Source organism: Anarrhichthys ocellatus, unplaced genomic scaffold (assembly GCF_004355925.1).
Source record: "Anarrhichthys ocellatus isolate YVR2014 unplaced genomic scaffold, GSC_Weel_1.0 scaffold2, whole genome shotgun sequence".
In the NCBI taxonomy this organism is placed as follows: domain Eukaryota; kingdom Metazoa; phylum Chordata; class Actinopteri; order Perciformes; family Anarhichadidae; genus Anarrhichthys; species Anarrhichthys ocellatus.
The window spans coordinates 17,292,833-17,316,658 of NW_022280032.1; the positions used below are offsets into that span (position 1 = coordinate 17,292,833).

A 23,826-nucleotide genomic window follows, 5' to 3' on the forward strand; every position below is an offset into this window, starting at 1 on the left:
CACACACACACACACACACACACACACACACACACACACACACACACGCAATATCTTTCCCCAACTCTTATTTCATGCTTTCAGCATCCTTCCGTCTGTCTTGCTTTCCACCTCTGTGACTCCCTCGCCCCCTCCTCTCTACCTCTCTGAGTGGGATTTGCGAGCTAAGATCAGTGCGGCCGTAGTGCCCTTCTCGGTAGACTGACAGATGATACAGCCTGCCCTTTGGGCTCCAGTCGGAATGGCTACAGATCAATACCCGAGCTGGCTGCCTGTCAGCATTCACACAAATATGCAAGCTCGCACACAGCACATGCACACGCACACTAGGCGTTCACATGCAAGGCTAGCATCAAAGCTCAACTGAGCTGGCTGGCATTTACCGGAACAGGACCTGGATGTGTGCAACACAGCAGGAGGGGACATTCCCGGGATAGTTCCCAGCCTAGAGGAGGATGACGGAGCTAAAGAATTCTGCTCACAGATTCCTCCGGCTCCGCTGGCTGGTTAAATTAAGTGGTTTGGATGGACGAACTGGCTGACTGGCAGCGAACAAAGCAACAGGTTGAAGAAATAATCAAGAGGTTGAAGTGTCTGGGAGGTGTGTGTGTGTGTGTGTGTGTGTGTGTGTGTGTGTGTGTGTGTGTGTGTGTGTGTGTGTGTGTGTGTGAGTGTGTGTGTGTGTGTGTGTGTGTGAGTGACACCATATTGTGCTCTGGTGCCAATTGTGGATTTGGTGGTTTTAGCTCCATTAGCTGACAATGTGCAGTGCAAGTTAAAGGTATAGGTGAGGATTCAGTCACTAAAATATACTATATGTTAAACATTTAAGTCATACACTACTCTCATTTATCTCAAATTAACAAAAGTATAATTGTGTATAACGCGGTTGATTTTATGTTAAAATATTTTTTTTTTTAAATAAACACAGGATATGTTCCTTGATAAGTAATAAGTTAACTATTGACTTTGACTGAAAAAGAAAAGAGGTTAAAATGGAGCTTTTTAATTTTGTACAGCTCTGGTGAGCACCGGCACAACGAGGCAGAGTAATTACCCTCCTGGCTGGAGAAATTAGAAATCTCTCGCCGTCCCAAACATCATTCTAGCTTCGAGTTATTAGAAAACTGCAACGGCATCGAAATGTTGTGTGAAAATATCAGGCGCCACCTTAACTAGAAGTTGTTCATATTCATGTTTTCGATTCCAATTTACATTCATTGAGAATAGCAAATCATCATATCGCATTGTTATGAGACATCCAATTCATACACCCGTATATGCAAGCACACATGCAAACAGTTGCACATATAAAGTATACACATTCATAATGTTACATTATTTAATTCCACAATGCAGTCTGTTGTGGAGGAACCAATTTATTGCCAAATGTAGGTTCTCGGACACCCACACTGATTTGCTCATCCATTCCAAATATGCATCGTCTCTCTCAGGGTCATACCATCTTTCCAAACACAACCAATGTGCGTTGACCTATGCAAATACACTGTGTCCAAGAGGGAGCCTGTATTGCCATTGTTGCGTTGAGTGTTGCGTCACTGATCTTCACCACATAAATATAAATGAGGGACGCATAAATAATACAACCACAGATTTGACACTCAGGATTAGGCTGACACTCCCCAACACTCAACTTGTCTTCCACCTCCCTCTCTACAAGTAGGCAGTCATTTATTGTCTCTCCTTGGCATAGCAGAGTCAATCAATAGCCAATTAAAGACAGGCATATAGGGTCTCCGGTGGCCACCAGTGCATGTGGCGCTGTTTGGCCAGGGAAATAAATATGTAAATGCTTCACTGGCGGAACAGCATCAATCAGTATCTTTCAGCAAGCACAACAGGAGTGATATCAATAACACTCCCCCCACACATACACACAGCAACACCGCCATGTAGTGTGCCGCAAGGCCACTAGTGGTTATAGAGGCCCGAAGGGGGCTGCTACCCAAGGCTAACTGAATAATATGCCGTTTGAAGGGCAGACACGCATTAAAAACAAGGATGCAATAACTATGGATGTAAAGCAACATAGTCAGTGCAAAACAGCTCTGTTTCCAAATGCTCTGCCGTTGTTTTTTGCCTAATTGCACATTTAATCACACTAAAAACACACCTCAGGGACCTCATGGTTAGCTCTCTTTCTCTTAGGCCTGGACCACAATACTACGTTTTTTTAAAAGGCATATCTTTGGCTACGTTTACTCTGAGTGTCCACACTATCCCGGAGTTTTAGAGTTACGTTTAAAAACGCTCCAGACGACGGTTAAGTTTGAAAACTCCGGGGTTAACTCCTGGTGTGGACGGCGTAACCGGAGAAGTTTGAAAACTTCTCCATATAATCCCCGATCACGTGACCCTTTACCGGAAGAAAACAAACAGCATTGATTACTGATCGACTACAAGGTTGATTCAACATGGATAACTGATTACAGGCGTTGCTGACTTTGTTGTCTATACTAGCAAAAAGGAGGACTTTCCTTTTTGTTATCAATGCTTATTTTGTTTTGCACAACTATTGTGAAGTCCACACATAAACTGTAAAGGAACAAAAGCATAAATGCTCTCCAGTACGACAGGGACTTCAGCCACCAGCAGAGATACGAGTGAAGACAACGAAACCGAGAGGAAACGAGAAAGAGACGCGTACTGACCACATTTATTGAACCATAATCTAGTGAATTTTTATCTGTAAGTGTTCATTTTGAAGTAAATTTGATGTGAGAGAGAGAGATAGAGCAAGACCTTTAAGTTTGAAAAATAAAACTTTCCACAAAATGTGTTTGTTTGAGTTTATAGAGCAAGATATCAGAGGAAGATTTTAAGTATCAAGCGTGACCTTTTATTATTAAAGACTACTATAATACTATGTCGTACACCCACATGTCCAGTGTACGTGAATAGTCACGTGATATTTGTTTTCAGGCTTGCTAGTATGGACGGAAATGATTTCACAAACGATGCTGAAACGCCCGTGTGGGCGGAGATTGTTTTTGTTTTAAAACCCTGGTTATAAATGCAAACGTATTAGTGTGGATGTAGCCTTATTCTGCTGGACAGAAACTCTCTGAAGCCTTCATGGTGGGAAAAAGGGACAAGCAGGATACAGCCATTTCCAGAGATGTAGATATAGATTCAATCTCTGACAATCCAAAGGAGATGTGAAAAAAACCCCACAGTAGCGCTGGAGACATCAAAGCAGCAACAGCCAACTGAAAATACAGCAGACAACGTTGCAAACATAGGACGTTGAGGCTATCATCTTTGATATGCAAACAGAGGCGGGAAGAGTCAATTAAAATACAAATGATCATAAAATAATTACTTGTTAATCCTTTATTTTTACAAGAGAAATCTCAGTTAAAGCTCAGAATAATATGGAATTGGCATGATCACATTAATTAAGTGACTAAGTGGACGAATTTGATTAAAACGTTTGATCTGCTACAAAAGGGTGTGTAATGATATGCTGCCAATGCTTAATTAAAGCAGGCAATCAATTACAAGATGGCACGATTAACAGTATATTGATACTTCAAGGAGAAATTCACTTTATGAAAAAGGATTTACTGACATCAAGGCTACTTAAAACCATTTACGTGTCAGTGGAACTTAGATGCATTGACTATTTGGGACAATAGAGGAATAGAACTGTGAACATTTACAAAAACATTGTTCTGAAGTACAAATGTATGTGTCTTTACACTACTCTACTACATGTCTCTGGCAACTACAGTTACTAGTTACACTCTGCCCTCTTAAGAGTACTTTAGTTTGATACTTTTACAGAAGTACAATTCCAAATGCAGGTCATTTTAATATTGTATTTGTTTTTTATTAAAGTAAAGCAGGGACTAGTGGTTCTTACAACCAGTGTTGCCAGATGTACTATAGTTATTGTCTTTGTATGGCAATGTTGCCCTTTGTACGATCAATAATGTCAAAAGTGCCATAAGCTGAAAGTAATGGATACATGTTGGAAACTCCTTGCTTCTGTCACTCGTAATATAACTTGTAACAACGCCCTAAACGGCTACAAATATTTCATATACCTACTTTCTAGTACTGAATAATATCTGGTTTACAATCACTTCAACGAATCACATTTGGAACATGACAGGTGGCGTCAAAGAAGGAGCACTTGACTTTATCGGAAAGAGCTGTGCGAGTTCTTCTGAAAGGATGCTGGTTTTAAAGGTGCAGAACAACACGACACACAGAGATGCATTATACTGGAAATGAGCCGTCTGTCTCTCACACACATGATGTGATTAAACACCCTGATGACTGTACAGCCTTGTGGGACATTAAGAGTTCTGAGTAACAGTAACACGTACTGTTGGAGTGAGAGCGTGATGTGCAACACAAAAAACCTTGACCCCTTCAATCCAAACCCCCCCTGTGGATAATCTCCTGCGGTGGAACTTTACACCTCGATACGGGGCCTCTTGTACGCTCATCCCCATTGCATGAATAGCATTGCAGCCTCTCTTACTCTCCACCCATCTCTGTGGCTGTCTCTCACTCTACATTCCTCCTTCTACTGGCTCGGCCACCACAGGCGCCCGACGAAAGAGCCTGACAGTTCAGCACCGCTTTGATCCCACAGGTTATCTGTTGCATGGCTAATTTTAGGGAGCCCCTTTAAGCTTCGCCTCTCTTTGAAGAGCAGGTACCATGCAGCAGGATGTTCTGGGTGGCAATCAGTGGGGCCGCTACACTTTCAGGTAGCGGGATTCACCCTCACATCAATGAGGGTCTACTGTAATCCAGACAAGATTATCCACTTGGCTACATCTGTATCTTAATCAACTCTGCTTACAGAGCAATCCCAGCTGCAACAGTGTGGAAATTAAAGACATGTTGTGTGTTTAAGTGCTTTTTCATCCGAGGGGGACTTGTTGATTAAACAGAGCAACACACATAAGGTGTTCCGAGGGGGGAGTGCTATCGAACCCTCTGGGGTAATTAGAGTCTCACAGTTTCATTCTGCTGCGGCGTTAACAGACTGTCATAGCATATGGAGGAGGGGTGTGCTAGGTGAAAGCAGAAATCTTACCTTTACGGGGTGGAGGAGAATTGAGAGGAGAGACTGTCTGCGCCTCAAGCTGAGGGGGGGGGGTCAAAAGTCTGCAAAAACAAACTGTGAGTCAGTCATTTCAACTCAAACATTGTGTGTTTGAAATATCAATCTTGTGGTCATCTCTTTTTACTTATTTACAACTTTGTTTATGAAATCTGTCAACCAGTGAGCATTGTCCACCAAGCTGGTATTTCCCACCCCTGCTACACCAAATAAATTATAAACTCCTGGAGAAAGAAATCTTATTCAAACAATAAAACAGGAATATAACCAGACTTGTATCTAAATAGCCCAGAGTTATTATTAAAATTTGAAGAGCGTCCACAGTGCGACCTCGGGGCAGAGTGTGTGCACAGCAGGTTACACAGCAGTACACTTAAGTTGTGTCCATGTGATGTTACAGAATGTATGGTCCGCTGGTCTCAGCCTCACTCAAGACAATAAAGCCCTTAGACTGGGACCTTGCATGCTCCAGCAGACAGCCAAGTCACGACACGAGCGCGGGGCAACATGTTCGAGGTGAAAGGGCACATTTTGCACCTAAGTAGCAGTGCACATATACAATTCTCTTTGTTGATCCTTCAATGCTGTCTTTGTCAAGCACACTACGGAGATCAAACAGACGCAGGCATACAAAAAAAACACATGGGGCACAAAGATCTGCAGAGCCAAGGAAAGCTACACAGAATATCAAAGCACTCTCCAGCATGAATGATGGTTCTTCAGGAGCACCTTCAGATGAGAGGACCAGGAGGTGTCTGCAGGCTGATTTAGCACCTCAATCTTGTACAAGAGGGGTCACTTTTCTGCCCAACAGGATGACTTACGAGGGCAGAGTCGCTGCTTTCATTTCTATTTTATTGTGAGAAATGGTGGCTAAAGTTTCCCTCCGTCTGTTGTCGAAGCTGTTGCATAAGCTCACCGAAGGACAATGGCCGCCGTCAGGGCCAAAGGGGCCATTTCTGTTTGGCAATGTCATGTTCTGTACAAGGATATTTCTTCAATTTCCAGCACAATCAATTGAAGGTTTAACTATCCGAGAGGAGCTGAAATGTTCACATGTACGTAGGAAGGAGGTCCGGGCTCGAGGACATTGCAAAGTCAATGTCCAATCAAGCACAAAGTCTGAGGCTTCTGAGCACGATTGATTGGGAAGCAGTGAGTGCACATACTGTATCAGGCGACAATCTTACTATGCTAGTCAAAATTGACTTAATGATTTTTTTTTGTCTCCCCCCCACATCTCAGAACCTCTTTCCATTACAAACACATTTATTGTATAAAGGCAACGACAAGGCTGAGTGAATTGGCTTCAGGGTATTCAATTTTGATCAAAAGATACAATGTCAAAAGACGTAAGGTCAGGCCGAGAGTGAAAAGCACAGTGTGGCTGGGTGGGCAGGCACAACAGGAGACGGGAACAGAAATAATGTAAGTGAGAGGAGAATGAGCATACTGATTGTGTGCCAGCATGATAGGAGGTGAGGACTGATAGATAACAAGGAAACAGAGCGATAACAAGGGGGAGAGGGTGGGAAAAAAACGGAGTGATCAATAGAGCGGCAACGCGCCAACCGCTGCACAGAACAAACCAAAGAGCGACACAGCAGGCAAAAACAAGACAGTTTGTTCCTCCCATTAGCGGGCACAATTAATTCAGGCTCCATTGGCACACTGTGTAACCAGACAAATATAATTACGTTACATCATTACTCCTCATCATTACAAGCTCGCCTCCTTCCTGTTCCCTGGGGGACTGCGGACAGCCAACTGGACAGCCAACTCTAAACCGTGGCCACGGGAAAAAAAACAAGATGGCTGTCAGTATTCATTCAGCACAACGCTGGAACAACATTTCCACAATAAGTCACGCTCCGGAGATGGATGTTGGTTTCTGGTCATCAGGCATCATACAGCGGAGTTAGTAATGTTCCTATGGCTATAAACAGACTGCAATTTGGCTGGAGATGTGATCACTCACCCTCTATGAGCTATATTTACCATCTGTGGCCTTTTACCCTGTCTGTGTGTTTATACAGCATGTGGAGCAGGGGCATACGAGTGTATGTGTTCAGATGTGTGCCGACATGAGATCCTGCAGCAACCGTGTAGCTCGTTATCCTGAGGGACATACGTGGCATTCTGTTCCACTCTGTGGACGCAGAGAGTCTTTTCACAGCTTTGTGGTCATTTGCATGGCAGCATTCATACACAGTTCCTTAAGATCCGGCAAGGAAAAGGAGGATGACCGTGGCGTTCCAACACACACACACACACACACACACAGCCCTCTGTTCTCGAGGCTGAGACGAATGAAGAATGTAAAGAATTCGAGTTTTACACTCAGAGGAACACTTTGGGCTCTCAATGTGTCATTTTTTCTTACAGAGTGGATGTGCAATATGTGGCCTTGCGAAAACAAAGAACCTTGTTTTAATAAGAAAGCGAGAAGAGAGGCGTCAAGTTGCCGCTGCTGTGCTGTGTGTGGAAATGGGGTATCATTTGTCTCATGAGAGAGCGCAGAGCCCTGCAGCTGTGGCAGACACAGAGCTCACACAGCTGTGAGTGCGGCGGTGACGGCCAGCGCTGGCACACACTGGCAAGTCAGCAGAGAACGTCTGGCTTTACTTCTACTGAGGAAGACAAGTGTCGAGGAAACGCAAGCCTTGGAGGTAAAACCCTTTGTGTTCAATGGATCTGAATAATAAGGTTCCAGATGAAATGTTTGTATAAAATCTTTTAATAGATACCTTTTTAAACTATCATAAAAATGGACTTCTAGCTGACAATAGCACTGCTACGTTGTAGACTCGCCTGATTCGATTCATTTCAGTCATTTTTTAGGCAGGGATGCCGGAAGTCCAGCTGAAAAGCATTTACTGAAATAACTGTGCAGCAGACTGGCTTTATTTATGAACGGTGCCTCCATGAATCATGCCATCCTAGGTTTAACACCCTGTGAGGATTATGAACAACATGCTGCAAAAAGCATGCCATCAATTCTAGGCTCAGTCTGCTTTTCTTGCACATAAGCTTAAATTAGGACATGCTAAATCGGTTTGTTTTGAAAAGATACTATGCATCTAAGGAGTGGAAACTGACACGCCGTCCCTGAGTCCAAAACTGACACTAGAGGGGTGCGTACATCGTCGTGGTTTGAAGCGTTCCAACCATTACTCACAGCGCAGCATGTATGTTTGTGTAGGTAAGGAGAGGTGTAAGAAATCTATCGTGTACTGCAGTTGCTGTCTGCCAAATTTACTCTGCATACCTTACCCCTCCTTCTACTTCTCTCCATCTTTCACCCTCCCTTCTCTCTTTCCTCCGTGGGACGTTTGCAACCAACAGCTGTCCCTCCATATCTGTCTGCTCAGATCAATCTCTTTCCACCATCATTCCCTGCCTGTGTCCTCTCCTTTGCCACATGACAGGGTTTCTTAGGCCGAAACCACCCAACAGTAAATGCTGTCCTGGCTTAATCCTTCTCTGCAGAGCCAAAGGGGAGAAAACTTTATTTTCCAAAGCCACGACAGCTGCACTGGTAAGATCGGGACCCTCAATACCTCGTCTCTTTGCATTGTCGTCGGGCCTCGGTCTCGCCTGTTTTCGCCTCGTCACGCCATCGCTCACAGTGGGATGGGGCATGAGGGGCATGACGCCTCCGCCCAGGAATGGTGGAAAGGAGCCAAAACAGATCCCCTTCCATGGAGCCTACAAGCAGCGTGGATGCTAGTGCAAATATGTGCGCCCATACAACACTAACACACACACACACACACACACACATTGTTCCTCTGGCACCACAGGGATGTGGAAACGGAAAGGGAAAGCAGTGGGATCTTGGGCTGAGGCCGACAGCTTAACTTTGGCTATACTTTTCTTCACTCCACAACTTCTATCGGAAATCTGCATGACTAAGGTGCAGGTACTCTGGTATCAGAGTGAATTGCTGTGTAATTCAAGACAGTGGGCGGCTTGGCCAAGCTCTGATTGCAGGCTGATGTGCGTGGATGTCAATTTTGAAGGGGGGGGGCTACTTTAGGCTCTGGCAGTGAGCCAAACTGTGTGGCATTGCTGTGACACATGCCTGGAGGTTCCTGCAGAAGGTGAATCATAAGAGGCGGGACAGAATTCAATGGACAGCTTTAACCATGCGATTACTTCCTACATGGAGAGTGAAAAAAAGCTGTCAGCATAGCTACAGTACAGAGCACATCTTCAATTGAACTGCAAGGAGAACAGAGGGGAAATAAGAGTTTGGGCTGTGGTTGTAATAATGGACTACGTGTTTCTGTTTGCTGGTAGCCTACATCTTCAAATTTCCATACTTTCACATATGAAGGAAGCTTCAATGTTCATGTTTTTAATTTGAGTCACAGTTCATCAGCTAGAGACTATTAAGCTGAGAAATAACTGCTTCTACACTTTCATTCATGATGTTGTCTGCAAAGGGACACGCACACATATACGCTGTTAGAAAGGGTCCAGGGGTCAGCTGTGGGCCAAGGTTCATGGTGTGCTGGTGAGGAAGAGTTATGACAGCCCCGCTCCATCTCATCAGCCCGACTGTCAGCTCACACAACATCATTTATCTGTGAAAGCCTCACGGCTGAACACAAAACGCCACTAGTGGGCAAATCATCACTACGACGGCCCTACTTTACCACTCACACTTAAGTGATGACTGTCAAATAGGCCACAAATTGAATTTACAAGTAGTATGGGCCACCGCCAAACGTTCATAATATAGCTGGTCAGAGTAATATGAATGTGGTTGGTCTTTTGATGCTTGTGAGGTCTGTGTGTGTGTGTGTGTGTGTGTGTGTGTGTGTGTGTGTGTGTGTGTGTGTGTGTGTGGGGCATTGCAGAAATGATGTGGGCTCCTTCAAACAGCTAAGAACTGGAAATGGACGAGGCCATAGGAGCCAGATTGAAATGAGCCTATTAAAAACTCCTCGTCTAACAGGACTCCCACAAAAAAACGCACAAGACACAAACCAGGACAGGGAATTAAACTTAATTGAACATATATTTTTATGGTTAACTGGTCTGACAAATTGGTTAAAAAAGGTTTGACAGCTTCTCTTTGTAAGGAAAAAATAACTTTTAGTTTATGAGAGAACGCTTGCCCTTCAAATTGTCCTCAAGTTTAGGTTTACAGCTGGATGTGTAGTGACTGTGGAACAGATGGCTTTCTCACTGGGAAACATGTGGCACGGAGCAAACAACGTTCGAAGAGGGAGATACTGTATGATGCGGCCTCAGGCAGGCTTGTTGTGTTTATCGACGATTAGCCTCTCATTGGGCAAAGAACGGAAAACTAATCTACAAACATTAAAACTGGCCCGTATGCCCTGTAGCAAGGTTCTGCTTTGTCATCAAGGCGGCAAGAGCCGCTTAAGTGCTAAATGGTTTCTATTCTCCCTTTTTTTGACACTTAGGGTGTGCAATCCAATCCAATTTCCCTGCGACAATACTGCCTTCTGAAGCTTACGGATGTGTAATGTGTTGAGACGATGTTGATCATGTGGTTGGCGGTTTTGTTATGCGTCTCCCCAATAGAAACAGAATAGGAGTAGAGTGGACATTCCCATTCAAATCAACATAGCAGGATGGGCAGAGCGGTGGCCATTTTTATTTGTACAGTTGCCGCTGCGACCATTGTAGCGGGGAAACTTCCGTGACAATGTTGTCACAATAACAACTAACAACAATCTCCATTTTCTCTTGTACTAGACGGATGACCATGGGAGACAGTTCAACCTCTGCCATTCTATTTCTAAGGTCTCTACCTTTGAGGGAGAAGTAAAATCAGGTTTCAGGCTCAGTGTCTTGTGCTGTAAGTCTGAGGTAAATATTTTCGTATTTCATGCAGTTTTCATCCTCTTTTTTCTTAATTCTCTATGGTCACACTGTCTGAGATGAGATTGTGTGTGGGAGGTAAATAAACAGATGCACTCTGAGGACGAATGCAGAATGCAAAGCGAGTGCAAAAGAAAATCACAATAAAGCATTAAAAAAAGGATAGCGAGTTATGACAAGTGAAATAGAACAAGTCATTACATCAATAGAAATATATTATAATGAGATGATGTCCATATAGATCCCATTTTAATTTGTATGGAACCATGCTGTAAATGGCAGACACATATGCCATATGCTCATTCTGCATGCATTATATTTCATCTGTAATGTGTTAGAGGATGAATCCAAAAGCCATGTATTTATCAATCTAGACCTGTAGTCTATGGGGGGGGGGGGGGCTTAAGCCTGCAGCCTATGACACCAGCGACAAACTGAAACCATTTATCCATGTGAGCTCGGCTACAGCTGCTGAATCCAACCCCCCTGTTTTTACCGCCAACCCACTGCCAGGTTCTCAATGTCAAATGCCAATTTATCCTACACAGTGTTAGTTTGGCACAAACTAAATGCCAACTGTGAAGCACCAAACATCCCGTGCTACAGCATGATAGACCCATCATCTACACTCTTGTCCCATCCAGCAATTGCATCGCTGGTTGTTAGTTTCATGTTCCCCTGCAGCTAGGACTCATGCAATTTATAGAAGAAAAATGCTAAGCAGATTCCAATGCAGGTATTGATCCTCACACCCAACTGCATATAGAGGTTGAGGGCTGCAGATCTCCTGAATGCCGAACATATCCCAAGGTACTCAGCCTTCCTCTGAGGCCCTGCTTCAACAAATAATCTCTCTTTCACAGTTTTCCACTTTGCACAACCCCCCCCCCCCCATCCCAGTATCCCCTGTGGCACCGGCCAACCGTGACTTAAATGCACAAGAGAAGGTTTACAGTCTCAGGGGAGTCATAAGAGCAGATTATCACCTCAGCTAGTAGATAAACAGCAGCCATCGTGTACAATCATCACCAGAGGTTTTGGATTGGATCCAGGTCTGATGTCCCTGGTGCGTGCGTGCGTGCGTGCGTGCGTGCGTGCTTAGGTTGCCCACGTGGATACACTTTGCCTGTGTTCACCGCGGAAGCCATGCCAAGTTGGCCCGGCAGGCTCTAGCAGCAGATCCTCTGTCCTCGTCCGAGAGAAATTTCCTTCCTGATCCAGCATGCAATCAGAAGCATCTGCAGTCTCCACTTTGCCAGAATTCCTGCGTGTCCCCCAAACGCACTCAGACATACTCCAGCATCTGTCGGGACACACACATGCCAGGAAGAGGTGCAGCTGTGCACCCATCAAACCCAGACACACACACACACACACACACACACACACATTTTTGGAAACACACTCACTGGAGATCACTGCGCACAGGGGATTGGGAAGTGTTTCAATGCTACTGGGGTGAGCTGTCACCACCCATGACCTAACACAATCCACCGCATCAGTGACAAAGGCATATCATCACCAGTTGGCAAAGGTCAGTCTTCTGTTCTGCTCAGCTCAGGACTTCAAACGCTTCCTGAGATTCCAAAAGAATCTGAGATATTTGAGGCGTGATTGATTTAATTTGCCTCAGATAGGCCATTTTACACTTTGAATGAGTCTATTCACTTACTGATTTCTAAATGCGTAACTGTTTTAACTAGAAACCAACAGACGAGAAAAAGCGTCTGGTTCCTCCTCTGCTGAACATGCAAAGCCTCAACCCCTGTGCCCTACTTCCCTGACAGGGCGACTGAGTAAGTACAAAATAGATGAACAGATTCTGGGTGACCGACAAGAAGCACATCAGTCTGACACACGAGATGTGGTATTAGCGGTTCGTATTCTTTATGTTAATTTCCAGAGAGTCAGTCTGCTCTAAAGTAATGCCATACCGGATTTATAGCTGATAAAGCCTCTATTATTCCATTTCTCTCCCAGAGCTTTAAATGGTAACAGATAAGCTGGTGGTACAGTCTCAGGGAATTAAAGCGGGGGGCCAAATGAACAGGGAGGAAGGGAGTATGATAAGTGCAGACAGGGAAAAGTGAGCAGCAGATGAAATATGTGCTTGGAAAACATAATTAGCAAAAATGGCTGTCGTGCAGTCCTATCGGTCGGCAGTGCAGAGAACAAAACCCCACTACTGACCGTCAAACACAGATACTGCGGACTGAAGCAGTCCAACAATGTTTTCATCTCAATGCTCTAGACATTTTGAGAGGGGATCATGTTCACGAGGGAGCTATAGCAAAACCTTTCACACAGTTATGCAGCAGCACTACAGGACATCATGACAAAATGCTCCTCGGTGAAGACAACTCACAATGATCACACGTCTTTGTTCCACAGTGTAGTTCTGTCCCTGTGGATCCACATAGATTCCAGAGCTGCTGTTATTTAACCCCTTCCTGCTCTTGCTGTTGTGGGCTCATTCACGCCTGATTTCACATACTGCTACTGTATTTAGTGCCTAATAGCTCCACGTGTAAACATCACGGAACCATAGTAAATGGCTTAAATTAAAGAAGACACTTGTACCATAACATGTATAGGCATAAATGACCTAGTTCATTCATCTCCATGAAAATATAGGACATAGAAATGTAATGAATGTAATTTTTGTTTTTTTACATTTCACTGTTGTAAGACCTCTTATCCCCACCTCAGACAGATTATTGGAACTGTTCTGTAATAACAGTATTTACCATTATCTGGAATACGCACAATGTCTGGCCTCTCTCTTCTACTAACTATAAAGTAGTTTGAAATCTTGTCCATTGTCCATGCAATCAGGCTTCTGGCATTCCACTGAATAATTTGAAATGATTAGTAATATCAACCCACACATGCTCATTCTTGATTTGATATGCGCATAACCATGACCATATCCCAGTGCCCACTGCAGTTTTAACAATAATCACCATCCTCTCAGTTTCATATTTAATCTCAGAAGCTGCAATCTTCGTCCCTGCTATCCCAGTCACACACTAAACTGTTCCACACCCTCAAGTTCTCCAGTTCCTTCATATTAACACTAAAAGGGTACTCTGGGAATTATCTCCTTGCAACCGCCAGACCTCTGCTCCCCGGCTATTGAGACTTTTCAAACATTAATCACCTTCTTTGCGTTCTCCATCTGCAATTAGTATTACACCCTATTAGCAAGTTTCTATCTCCCAAAACACTCCCAAAGTTCACCTCTCCAACTTGCCCTCCAATGATTTTTGTTAGCTTCAGCGGATCGACTTTCTCACCCCCCCCCTCTCTCCCTCGACTCTTACCACTACATTAAACAATCCTGCCTTTCGGGTCGCACTCTGCGCTCACTCCCCAATCAGCTGGACAACTTTGGCCTTCAAATGATGGAAGGATTGCACGGTTATTCCATATTTCAAACAGGTTTTGGTCAGCGTAGAGACATTGTTTATTCGCACACTAAAAATCTCTTGTGGTCATCTACTTATGAGTAAACAGTAATAATAGAATAATGTCATATAAACTAACATAGTAGCTGAAGAAGAAAATGATTTAAATCCCTTTAAATGGCTTTTGATGTACATTTGGTGCACTTGCTTGTAATAAAATAGACAGTTGCACATAAACTTCTATGTATGATAAAGACCTTAAGTTTGGGTTAATGAGCAACTTGTTTCACATGTAAACAAATTGAAGACGCCAGCATCCACACACCAGGGAGCATTGCAGGAAAACAACCTTCACAATCTCCACACTGACAGGCAGAAGAGATAGACAGCATCTATATGTTTTCCCATCGTGCATATCCCTGTGTGCATTTGTTTGTGTGGGCATGTGCAGACGCAGAGAAGTGCCAGCGCGTGACAATGTGTGCCATCCCCCCCCCCCCCATGTTTGCGAGTGTTTGTGTGTATGTGAACATCTTGGCAATGCTCTCAAGCCCCCTGCAGGTGTTTAGATCTCCACAAATCCCCGCGTGTCCTTCCCAGCTGAAGCAGGGAGCACGAGGCTCGCCCTCGCCTTGCCTTTTCCTCTCCCCTTTCATTCCTCGGGCCATGCTAGGCAGGAAAGAAAAGGCTGCCAACCCCAGGTGTCTGGCATCCGCTCGGCACTGTGTCAGCAGACACGGGAGAATGTGGGAGGAAAGATGAAGTGCATGCAGACAACGGTGAAGGATTGAAGAGTGGGAGAATGTAAGAGAGAGAAAAGTGAGAAAATTAGAGGCACAAACGAGGAGGAAGTAAGGTTTAAGAGATTTAGGAAAAAGAGGAAAGTGAGAGTAGGTGGCAGTGAAGAAGAGGGAAAAAAAAAAGAGAAGAGTTTAGCAGTTTACAAACAGGAAAAGTAGATATATGTGACCATTGTGCAACATGTCATGGGTTGCACAATGCACCAAAGCCACCTCCAGAGGGTTTTAACAAGTCTGGTCAGACATCCAAAATCTGCCCTCTCAAAACAAACAAAGACAGTCACATCCGCTGAGCCATCCCCATGGACTAGCATGGACCCCTCCAAGTGGATTACTGGACTTCACATAAATTCACAACAACCGCGGGCTACACTAAATAAGAGAATCTGGAGTCAGATTGCATTGCAGACACACATGGGAACAACTCTTTCCTGCATCGTTACTTGTTCAAATTTCCTGTGATAAATAGCAGATGCACATGAAATATCGTCTTTCTGCCATTTGTTTTGTCTCCCACAGCACTCTCACATTATTTTCGGCTTGAAGTTGATAAAGGCTGAAATGAGATATAGCTTGAGGAAGTGCATCTTGGCAGGGACATTAATTGTGGAGCTCACTGCTGGATGGAGACATGGCCGGTCTGATGGCATTCTTCACAATTGGAAAATGAAAAAAAAAAAAGATGTTCACTGAACAAGATGGAGGGGAAGGAGATACAAGATGATAAGAGAAGAACCCTCTGCAGTAAGCTTGCTAGATAACAGCAAATTGGAGAGTCCTGCATGCACAGGGTCAGGTGATTGAGGGCTACATCATTTGAAGATGAGGGTTGAGCAGGCCGCCAGGGAGCGAGAGAGATTCATCCGCTTCCGCAGCTGCCTTGTGACTGAGGGAAATCGAGTTCTGAGGCACGTCCACACATCATCACACAACCTGCCCCGCACACTCTCTCAGTCCCCTTCGCTCTGCACCCATCATTTTACTATCCGTTCATACCAAGGATAACAGGATAAGACAATTGCACGGAGACGACACATTTCAAGCCCTCTTTCTTCACGCCCCCATCTCTGTGGTTCTTATTTATCAGCGTATTGACAGACACGGTGAAGAACAGAGATGTCTCCCTCTCCTCTTATGGCTAAATCATGTTGCGGATGGGACAGGTCGTCTCCAGCGGCTTTGATCACCACCCCCTCAGGGTTGACAGAGTGACTGATGGGCCCAAGTCAGTCCTGCTGCCTATTCATCTCCCCGCAAGAGCAGAGACAGAGAGAAAACAGGCCGGAAAACAGATAGGAGTTGGCAGTGATGCAATGATAAATCCACAGCGAGACTGTGAGCAGTTTTTAGTTTTCGCATGTGGGAGTCTAAAAAGACTTAGGTGGCTTGCAGCAGAGGATTTTTAATGACACGCTTCATGGCTCGGATTTTAATGTGCCCCGCTAATTATGATATTGCCATGTTAGCCTTTTCCGAGCTCTTCCATGTGATGACAGAGAGAGAGAGGGACAGAGAGACAGAGGAGAGACATGAACATGGAACACTATGTGTGGGCGTAATTCCTGTCTGTCGCTCAGCGCGGGGTAGTGATGAATTAGGCGTCTTGCCGTCTCTCTGGCACCTGGCCACTGTTTGTCCTTTAGGTGCCCTGGTGACCAAAATGTCCCTCGAAGCTCCACTGGGGCTCTTCAGGGGGAATCTAGATACTCTGTGCCGTGCAGTACTGTACAGTACCTTGTGTTTGCGGCGGTGGTGGCTGTTCTTTCCACAGATGTGCACGTGAGTCAAGTCAATTTTATTTTGTCCAATATCATGAATCACAAATGTGCCTCAAGGGGCTTTACAACCTATAAAGAATATGGCACCCTCTCTATCCTTGGTCACTATAGGCGTGTGTGTGTGTGTGTGTTGGGCTGGTTTTCTCATAGGATAAGATTCATTCTTGAGCTAAGTGTCACCTTCATCTTTCTGTCATTGTATTGTGCACATTCTCCAGGGTGACAGTAAAAGAAAGCCTTGGAGCTATTAAGAAGAGGAAATAAGTTAATGCAAAGATGACTTATGGAGACAAGAAATCTAGGTCTAGCGTTTGGCCAGGAACAACCTATTAGAGGATCTCCTGAATGGCAATTCAGTACAGAACTCAGAGCATAAATCACGGTATTATAAATAGCCATTAAAATGCCAGACAATAGTGGCCCCAGATGGTGGGCAATTGTACTGAAAGGTACACACAGTACAGAACGAGTGTGTGTTTCGAAGCAGGACTGGTCTGTATTTGTTGTGGGAGTCGCTAACGGAATCATGGCATTCTGCGCGTGACAGAGATGAAAGGAGTGGCGGGCGCATGATGACAGAAGCCACACATTGAATAAAGGCTGACTCGAAGTGTCAGGATCGGTCCGATCCCTCATCACTCACAGCCCACTTTCTCCACGCTGCTCTGCGCAAAATGCCAGGTCTCTCCTTCCACACCTGAGCGCTGAGCTTTAATGCATATTAATTCACTGTCTGGCAAGGACGCCCTGGCACAGATGGAGCACAAAACTGTTAAAAAATAAGAGGGTGGTTTGCATGAATATCCCTGTGTAAAACAGGTTTACACTGTAGCTGATAATAACAAATTCAATATGCTGGCTGGGTTACTTTCAGTCACAGCATTTCTGTGCTGCTGATCATGCCTGTGATTTGTCAAAAAATATATATATATATATTCCCTGCCCACGGATTAATATGTGTGGACTTTCATTGGGATAATAAACAGCATTGTACTACATCTTAAGGATGGTCATCAAAACTCAGACCGACTATTTAGTACCGCAGTCTGACCGACCCTCGCTGACCACACAGGCACTGACCAGTTGGGTTGAGGGGGAAGGCAATGCAGAGAGCTGGAGACGTCTAAAAAAGGAGCCTATCACACCTGTGGCTCAAGAGCTAAACAGAGTCTGAATGAGTCAGTCTAGACAATGGGTTATTAAAGGCACTGGCCAGTCTTGTGTAGTGATGGCAGGAACAAAAGCAGAAACGGGGCAGCTGATGATGAGCAGCTTTAACAGGTTCTAAGACGCCCCCCCCCACAAGTTTGTGTTTTCACTAAGCTCTGCATGGAAGCAAGTGAAGCTGCCAGCTTCAAGTGCTAAGATACAATACTGTAATTCTCACACATTACAGGAGTCAACAGGAAAATGGCATTGTAGTTTTGTACTATTTTCAATTTGATGCTACATCGCCTTTGAAGAGGAAGCGTTCCCACCTTATTAATATTACAATGATGTTCTTGTATTGTCATCTTAAGCAATATCAGGTGAAGTTCATAGAAGTCGTCATTGACTTTGGAGTGTCGTGCAAATATTTAGTTCTGCACTTTGAAATGATTACATATCATAATAAGTTCTGAGAGGCTTGCTCCTCACCAGTTTTTTATTTTTCATCCATCTTCACAGTTTAGCGTTAATTACTTTGCTGAAGATCAAATGGCATGGGACACAATAACATTTCCCTCCTTGATAGTTCCTATCACATAACAGGATTCAAATAATGAAAGCGTTTATCAGTTCTTGCTATTTACATCATAAAATCATAAAAAATGTTTCTCAATCTGTAGAACATCTGACCACGCTATAATAAAGTCCTCTGAGCCATGGACCTCTTGTCAAAACTCAATCCATTTGTGGTCGATCATCCACATGGTATTGTTTTTCACCAGCCACTGGCACTAGACTGTAACGCTTCTTGTTTATAATTGCAGGTTCATGGTATAGCCGTATTATCTCCGATGAAGGCTGCGGTCCTGAATAACAAAGACTGCCCATCTGTGCAGTTTGTCGAAAACTATGGCGCTGATGGTGCTCGGGCCATAAAAAAATATAATTCAATGTTAACCAAATGTTCCCCACTTCTCTGTGTTGTCAGAGCTGAGTACACAGACCATAGAATGACTCCAGGTTTAGATGAAACACTATGCATGTGTTGTGTGAGTAAATGCAGTCTCAACAGCTTGCTTTATTTCTTGTCCTCGGTTCTTGTTTGTCGTTGGCACAGCTGAGTATTTGCCTCCTTGGCCTGAATCTTGATTTTCAAATCTTCCCGACAGCCCTGAACAGCTAAGCTTGGCTGTCGGCGATCTCATTTTCATTTGAATATTGGAAGATTTTGTTTTAAGTCATTTAATTGAAGTAATGCTTAAGAGAACAAATAGAAAGTAAACCTGGTTTCCATCTGCTTTTAGTAGTAATACATTCCATGATTAACAGATGATGGACTTGAACGCATTTTTTTTTGCTTTATCACATGTGGATTTAAGTATCCGGGTGGGCTAAAAATGTTTGACCGGAAAACAAAATGATGAATTGCATTACTCCTAATCGCTATTCTACAATGTGTTCGCTCACCAGTTGTGTGATATATTGTGTCATTATATTTGTCATGAGAGGGTATGATCAAAGTAAACTGTTATTTGGCTTTTTGACAACAAAAAAAAGTTTCTTCAGTCATAAATCGCATGCTTTTGACAAAAATGAACAATGAATTGAGTGAGAGGAACACATTACATTATGGAACAGATATATTTAGAGACAGTCGCATAGTCTTCAAGGAAATATTTGGGGCATGTTTGGTGTGTCCAAAGTCTGAAGCCAAATGTTCTGCATTTTAAGTCTATAAGCATGGAGCATCAAACGGCAAGTATGAAACTAATGTGTTCACCCTTATGTCAATGTTGCTAGGAGCAGACTTGCAAATTACACAGATACTGTATTTTGTACGCATACTATAATTACTGGCAACACATTTAGTCTCATTGATTCTCTATTACCTCAGCCTTTCAGCCTTGGCAGCCCACAGAACTAAAGGTTTTTATTGGTAGTAGTTGAACCTGAGCTTTTAGCTTTTCTCCTAATGCTCCTCGACGTTTCTCTCGCTACTATTCAACGCTAATTCTTCATGCATCCGTTTCCAACAGGAACCTGAAATACGTTTTATTAACATTAGCTCTAAATCTACATTTTAAGCTCCTATTTCACGTGTTTTTAAACAGTACCGTATGAAGTCTAATCAACTCTCAGGACATGTTGTGTTAAGGATGTATCACCAAGGAGACAGGATGTGGGGGGGGGGGGGGCAGGGCTCGGATAGTGCAGAGGGAGAAATGTGTGATGCATTAAGGACAAAACCACTGACATTGAGAGACGCCATATCTTCTGGGCGTTTGGCGGCAAAACTTAGCTTTATTGTAGCTTAACTGGCTGAATGACTAACACCGAAGAGCAACATCTGTATATCAATCATGACAGAACTGTTCTATGATCTATTCCATCACAGAACATCAGCTTGTGACATGCGCTATTGCTTTTGAAATCCAATAGCCAAACAGATGCTCCCCTAACAGAGCCTGGAAATAAAGTGTGGCTGACTTATCTCCCCCCCCCCCCCACTGCCATCGCATTTCAATGTGATACTTCTCACCATTTGGCCGTTAAGCCTGCAAAGGTATGGAAAGGAGGTGATTCATATTGTGATTGCAGCACTGCCCTCCGTGACTCTTCCAGAAGGGTAGAGAGGACCAGAGAGGGGTAGCCAGAGAAGGCCCCAGAGAAGGCCCCAGAGCGACGAACATCCCCCCCCAGTCCTGTGGAGCTGCTTGCTTGCCTGCCTGCCTGCCTGCCTGCCTGCCTCCCTCTGTGGCTAAATTTACTCCCCCCTCCCCAATCATCCCGGCACATCATGTTGGGATTCTATTACTCCCTCGTGCCCCGGCATACAGATAGTCATGTGAAAGCCGGCCACAGGCGTCCGCGGCTGGCAGTGCCCTTCCTGCCCCTGCATTCAGCACTCAGTCCAGTTAATGCTATTCGTCTCCACCCAGCTGCCCAATCGCTCTCTCGCACTTTCTCCGTCTCTGTATCTCCCTCGTTCATTCTCGCCCCTTCTATGGAGAGTCTCTCGAACCGCCCCACCAGCCCCCCTTCTCGACCTTGTTCCCCTCCAATTACGGCTCCTCTCATCCTGATAGCAGGGGTCAGAGACGGACGAGCTCGAGGGCTGAGACTGATTTGGCAGGTAACAGAGGGGGGAGAGTGAACCCCGGCCAAAAGGAGATCAATAAGGAGACGGCCCTGAAGGATGGCTCCTGTTATGGGCAGAGAGTCGCTGGAGGCCAGGTGGCGAAGAAATGCTGCTATTGGCACATCAGGTCGGATCACATGTTTGATAGCCCAGTATGTCTCCTCCATCGCTGGAGTGCTGTCAGCAGCGTGACACAAGGCTCAGTGATGGTTTGTGGGCATGAGGATAAAGGGCCCTGCCCTGTTGAATGCCACTCGCCCGACAAACCAACTGCTAGAGTGACGTCGCAGGGGTCGATCCAGCACGCAGGTCATCAGTTCTTACTTGGCCATGTTTGAAAGTGTGTTCGTCGTTGAGCCTGAAATAGACTGACACGCGTCAATGAGGGCAATGGAGTCATCAGCTATTCCTTTTGAACAGCTAGCTCACTCTGACTGAGCAACACGCAGGAGTAAGCACAGATTTCTGAAGGCAGCTTATGCAGACTGTATACGGACAGGTTGAACCTATCGCAGGTGGGAATGCAAGGCAATGAACAGATAAAGAAACGGGAGCATGGGAAGGGGAAATAGACAGAGGAAGAGATTTTGTGTGAAGGAGAAAACCGCCAAAGATTTGCACCACGCATGGCATTCTGCAGACATGACCATAAAGCATGCTGCAAACTCCCCTCCTACCCATCCAAGCAGTACGTGACATCTTCACTCCCTCATGTGCACACTTCAGGGTCACACTGACCTCTAGTGGTGACAGGAGCACAGGGCTCATGACAACAGGCCATGACTGAGAGATCATTTGTGCTTGAGGTAATTGATGTGAAAATTGATTTTAAGTTACTGACACTGGTCGAGTACCTCTCGGGTGATACGGATAAATGGCCGCGGACAACAGCCTATTTCAACACCTCCCTGCGTTTCAATTATCCACTTGTGAACAATCATACAGACACACACACACACTCTCTCTGTCTCCCCCCCCACTCTCTCCATCCCTCTCAGTATCTCTCTTTTGTTTCCCTCCTCCAGCTTTTTCATTTCTATGTCTCTCTCCAAAGATTCCTTTGGAACATTTCGATTTGAACACTATTGATTTTGTGGGTTACACCTACCACAAAGCCCTGGCAGAACTTAAAAACCACTCTATTCAGTGGGGGGGATGAAAGTGCGAGGCTTTCTTGGAGTTGTTAAATGAAGTGAGAAGTTTGATGGTGAGTGCTTTACTAGATATTTTTAAACCACAAACGTAAGAGGGTTGGATAACGTCTTAAATCGAATTTCTTCAGAGACACTGCGAGATAATAGTTTTGTTATTTAACTCTGCAAGCTGTCTTACCTTTCCAACTATGCCTGTATGGCCGTGCTACCGCTAGTGCTACCGCTAACTTAATCAGAAGTGTAGCAGGATGTTTCAAAAACTGCAAGCATACAGGAATCATGCAAAAGACACACACTAAAAAGCAGTTGTATAGTCGATTAGTTGAAAATCATGTTATAATGCTCAAAATTCACTAGGTGGCGCACACTGCAAGGAAACATATTCATCATCGCTGTTGTTTCTTCAACATATTATACTAATAATATGGAATATTAAAGTAATCAATTCTCATTACATGAACTAATCCATGCCTCAACAAACTGAAAAACACAATACAGAGAGTACAGTATACGGCGTGTCGCTCTACTACAGATATGCAATTAGAAGAAGGGTCTCTACCAACAATCTTTTCAGATCAGCCCTGTTAAAATGTCCTTTGACTGGTTCACGTCAAGATGGCTGCCGCAGAATATGCGAAACGGTGAGATAAGGTTGTCATGGTACTCTGTTTGACTCAGCTTGCGGCCCTATTACTATCAAAGCTGCCAGAAGATGACGGCATAATTATGTTAGAGAGCTGATCTGAGGCAGCGTTACAGTGATTTGTCAAATGATTCAGAGCAGCTCCTTCCTCTATAACAGGATGCATGACTAGGCAAGTCCCCGATTTAAGAGACCTGCTTCTTCAGCATCCATATGTAATGAGGAGTAGGAATACTTGTCTGTCTGGAGCCTTACAGCAACATAACACTTTGATTATGAGGTGTTCCACTGTACCCTCTCTCTCTATCTCTCTAGCTTTAGCTTCAACTAAGCCTATCAATAAATCATCAACAATCTTCTGCTATTATATTATCTTATGGTAATAGCATTTGACAGATATGTAATGGCTTTCACCCAACACACACACAGTGCTAGCCAGTAGAGCCATTAGGTCACGGTGAGCAAAGACTCACAATAGTAACCAGTGAGAGGCAGTTTGCAGGAGGCTCTGTGACACAGTCAGCATGAATATTAATCCTGCCTCCCTCTCAAACATAGAGATGGAGACAGAGAAAGAGACAGAGCGGGAGAGAAGTGCTCACAGGCATTGTTAAGAGGTCTCTGCTAGCCGCTAACACGTCACTCATCAGTGACTCTGGGGGCTTTATATGCTCTCCGGGTCCTCGCAGAAGACCGAGCAGCGAGTGCCACTTTTAGCTGAATGAATGAGGCCCAGTCATTACAATGTGGGCTCGCTGGGGAGTTCATGCAAGCGAGCAGAGACACATTTTCA

The 23,826-nt window shown here is 44.5% G+C and overlaps 1 protein-coding gene across 5 annotated transcripts in view; it reads right to left on the minus strand.

Annotated features, from left to right (window-relative positions):
• The window catches only part of tspan9a (tetraspanin 9a), a 152,334-nt gene that overhangs the window by 102,502 nt on the left and 26,006 nt on the right, over window positions 1-23,826 (minus strand). For 4 of the 5 annotated variants that reach the window (XM_031862758.1, XM_031862784.1, XM_031862766.1 and 1 more), the window contains exon 3: window positions 5,078-5,148. The exons of the other annotated variant lie outside the window; for it this stretch is intronic. Coding sequence is in view for 2 of the 4 variants with exons in the window: in XM_031862766.1 (XP_031718626.1) it covers window positions 5,078-5,148 (71 nt within the window). In the remaining 2 variants the exon portion in view is untranslated. The remainder of the gene's footprint in view (window positions 1-5,077; window positions 5,149-23,826) is intronic. 5 annotated transcript variants of the gene reach the window in all.